The 3,283-nt window shown below is 39.0% G+C and overlaps 1 protein-coding gene across 1 annotated transcript; it reads left to right on the forward strand.

Annotated features, from left to right (window-relative positions):
• The first annotated feature begins 393 nt into the window (after positions 1–393).
• Positions 394–1,879, forward strand: LOC6643478. The gene is made up of 2 exons (XM_002066465.4): positions 394–422; positions 499–1,879. The coding sequence occupies exon 2, from the start codon at positions 507–509 to the stop codon at positions 1,845–1,847; it is 1,341 nt and encodes a 446-aa protein (XP_002066501.2). The 5' UTR covers positions 394–422; positions 499–506; the 3' UTR covers positions 1,848–1,879.
• Positions 1,880–3,283: the final 1,404 nt, after the last annotated feature.

A 3,283-nucleotide genomic window follows, 5' to 3' on the forward strand; every position in this document is an offset into this window, starting at 1 on the left:
ATATTGTCATCATAAATGACTTCTCTTTACCCTTTCTTTTAATTATTTTCTACTTCTTTTTGTAGTCCTGAGTGACTCCTTTTAGAATTATATTTTTTATCAAGTTTTACAATAAAAATCATTTAATCAACGTCAAGTAGACTCATTGAGGAGATTTTTCTCTTTGAAAAAACTTTATAATATGGCAACGCCAAAAATGGTGAAATATATCGTTATATCGGATCTATCGATGACAATTAGCAGTGCTGCCAGATCTTTGTAGAGTTTTCACACATCTCCACAAAAGCACTTGTCATCTATGTATATACATATGTACATATGCAATTGAAAAGTAAAAAATAGTAATCCGACTTGGTAGCCCGAAAATTTTTTTTTTTTATCAACCAATAGGCAAATAAATTTTGTATCAATCTTAAATTAAGGTAATGTGGAACATAATTTCATTTTGAGAGTATTTCTTTGATAAATAAATAAAAAAAGTTTTGTTTCATCTTCCAGACACCATCATGGACTGCGATGAAGTACCTGTAGATCTTGTCCGCGAAAGGTTGGTTGCCTTCGATTTTATGGACAATCATCCACAGTCTGCGAAAAGTTATGCTACCTGGGTTCTTTCGACTATGGACATCTTCTGGCGTGGGCGTCTAATCAATGCATATTTGGCCAACTTGATGATGCCGAAACCACTCTTGAAGCCACGAGAGTGTGTGAAAACGTTGCGAGTATTGCACGAGATTACCACATATTGCACCAAAGTAGATGTCCGACGACTGGTGATAACAACCGATATAATGGTCTATATGAGGGATATATTAAATACACATAATGTGCGTCATATTATTGTACGTAGTTCCTTAACCCTACTAAGCAATCTTATACTTTGTGGTTGGCGGATTCGTGATGCTCTTGGCGAGTCTGGTTTGCTGACCCAGTTACTCAAGCTAATGCAACAACAGAATACTATGGAATCAAAGCATAAACCTATAATGGGACAAGTATTATGGATTTTGTATCATTATTTGACGTATAAACTTCCTGGGCCACCTGTGAGCGACTTAAAGCAAATAGCTAAAACCTTGGCCTCGCTACTCTCATATCGTAAGGATGCCGATGTCTTAGTGACCTTACTGAAAATGTCTCGCCTAGTCGCGGAATATCATTCAGCCATGTTTTCAGTGATGATACAAACGGAGCTTTTCGAACGTGCAACCCGATTTTTACTCAGCCCACTTCCCGAAATTCAACGTGAAGCCTTGTTCGTTGTCGCGAATACGTGTCAAATGCATCGCAAACAAAAATATATAAATTTATATCGCTTTCGCCGTTGTATACTTAATCCTTTTCACATTTTAATACTTGGTGCTACGATGAATATTCGCATATTGGCACTGCATACACTTGGCGGCATTATCGATCATCGTTGCGTACGACCTCATCAAATACTGGGCATGACCAAGAAGATTATGTTGTGCACCAAAGACAAGGATCCAGCAGTTCGTCTAGCCGCCAGCTGGACATTCATCAGTCTAGCCAGTCATTTGGAGAGTCAATATTTTCCACATTTTTTAAAACTGGGTGGACTCAATGCCATGTGTGAGCTACTCCATCAAAAACTACCAGTTCAAGTAACGCGCAACTTGCTCTCCGTAATTGTACTCGTTTTGGAGAGTTATCGCCATTTGAAGGCATCTTTAAAAATCATCATAAGAGAAACCAAGATCAGGCCCATTTTGAACGAGTTGCAAGCAAGTCCCAACGTTTCGATAAGTACACTAGCCACATTATTGGACGATCGTTTTATGCAGCAATTATGTTGGGTTGATGTATTGGTTCAAATGGGCTTGTAAAAAAAATGTTCAAACTTTTCATAAATTTTCATAAAAATACAAATTTGTTTTGTATTTTTTATTGTTGCCCTATGTAAAATTCCGAAAAAAATTTCAAATAAAACCTCGATCGGTGCTCTAATGTAAAACAAAATATGTATGAAACCAGCGGGCCAAAGCTAAGTTCGTCTCTGCCAAATTTTTAATGCCCTGGCAGTGTTTTTAATTACTCTTTCCTTACCTACAGCCGTTACAGCGACATTTTATAAAATATGACCAATGACATTCTTTGTAAAGTCACCAATGCCTTTTGATGAAATGTCATCGCTAACACTGACTGTCTCAAGAGAGTCAAGCTCTCAGTTTAAAATAGTTTATATCCTACGACTAAAATTCTACATTAAGTAAGTTGTTTTAAATTATGTCTATATTGAGTTTGTGATTTATAAGCCTAGAAATAGATTTCAAACATCAATGTACCCAGTGTTTGCATTTGCTGCTACATAGCAGCAATTTCAATAAAAATATTGCTCTGCTCCCGCTACTGCTCTGATTTCGAACGGCTACGTAGCATAGCAGAGAGCACAAACGGAAAACGATTGCTCATCTGCTCTGCTCCGTAGCATACATCGTCGGAGCACAGAGCAATAGCAAGAGCAAAAAATTTTCGATACGCTATTTGTAGTTGTAGCAATAGCACAAGCATTAAAAGCGAGATGAGAGCGGAGCAAACAAAATAAATTTTTGTGCTACTGCTACGGAGCATTTCCTTTTCTGTTGCTCTCGTAGCAATTTCGTAGTCGCTCTCGTAGCAACTTCGTAGTCGCTCTCATAGTAGATCTGTGCTAGAGGTGGGCATGGGCCGAATTGTTACATCCAACCCGACCCATGGGCTAAAAATTTCACCCGCACCCGAAAGCTAAAAAAAATTTGGACATTCAGAAGAAACTGTAATTCCACAAACTAGGAGCACAACAGTGGCATCACTCCAGAGTTGATCCTTGGACTTTCACCTTGCGAAATACATTGATGCCTATCGCCAAGCAACTGTGAATGTAGGCGCCAAATCCAAGAATCACAAGCATTGGCTGACTCATGTAACCCAGCGATCGTGGCCACTGCTAATATTGTAGATGCATCCGCTATACCCTCTTGTCCATCTTAACTTGGATGTTGGATTTATCTCTGTTGTGCTCCCAGTTTGTGGCATTACAGATTCCTCTGAATGTCCAAATTTTTTTTAGCTTTCGGGTGCGGGTGAAATTTTTAGCCCATGGGTCGGGTTGGATGTAACAATTCGGCCCATGCCCACCTCTAGCACAGATCTACTATGAGAGCGACTACGAAGTTGCTACGAGAGCGACTACGAAATTGCTACGAGAGCAACAGAAAAGGAAATGCTCCGTAGCAGTAGCACAAAAATTTATTTTGTTTGCTCCGCTCTCATCTCGCTTTTA

The sequence above is a fragment of the Drosophila willistoni genome (genome assembly GCF_018902025.1).
Source record: "Drosophila willistoni isolate 14030-0811.24 chromosome 2R unlocalized genomic scaffold, UCI_dwil_1.1 Seg200, whole genome shotgun sequence".
Taxonomy (NCBI): domain Eukaryota; kingdom Metazoa; phylum Arthropoda; class Insecta; order Diptera; family Drosophilidae; genus Drosophila; species Drosophila willistoni.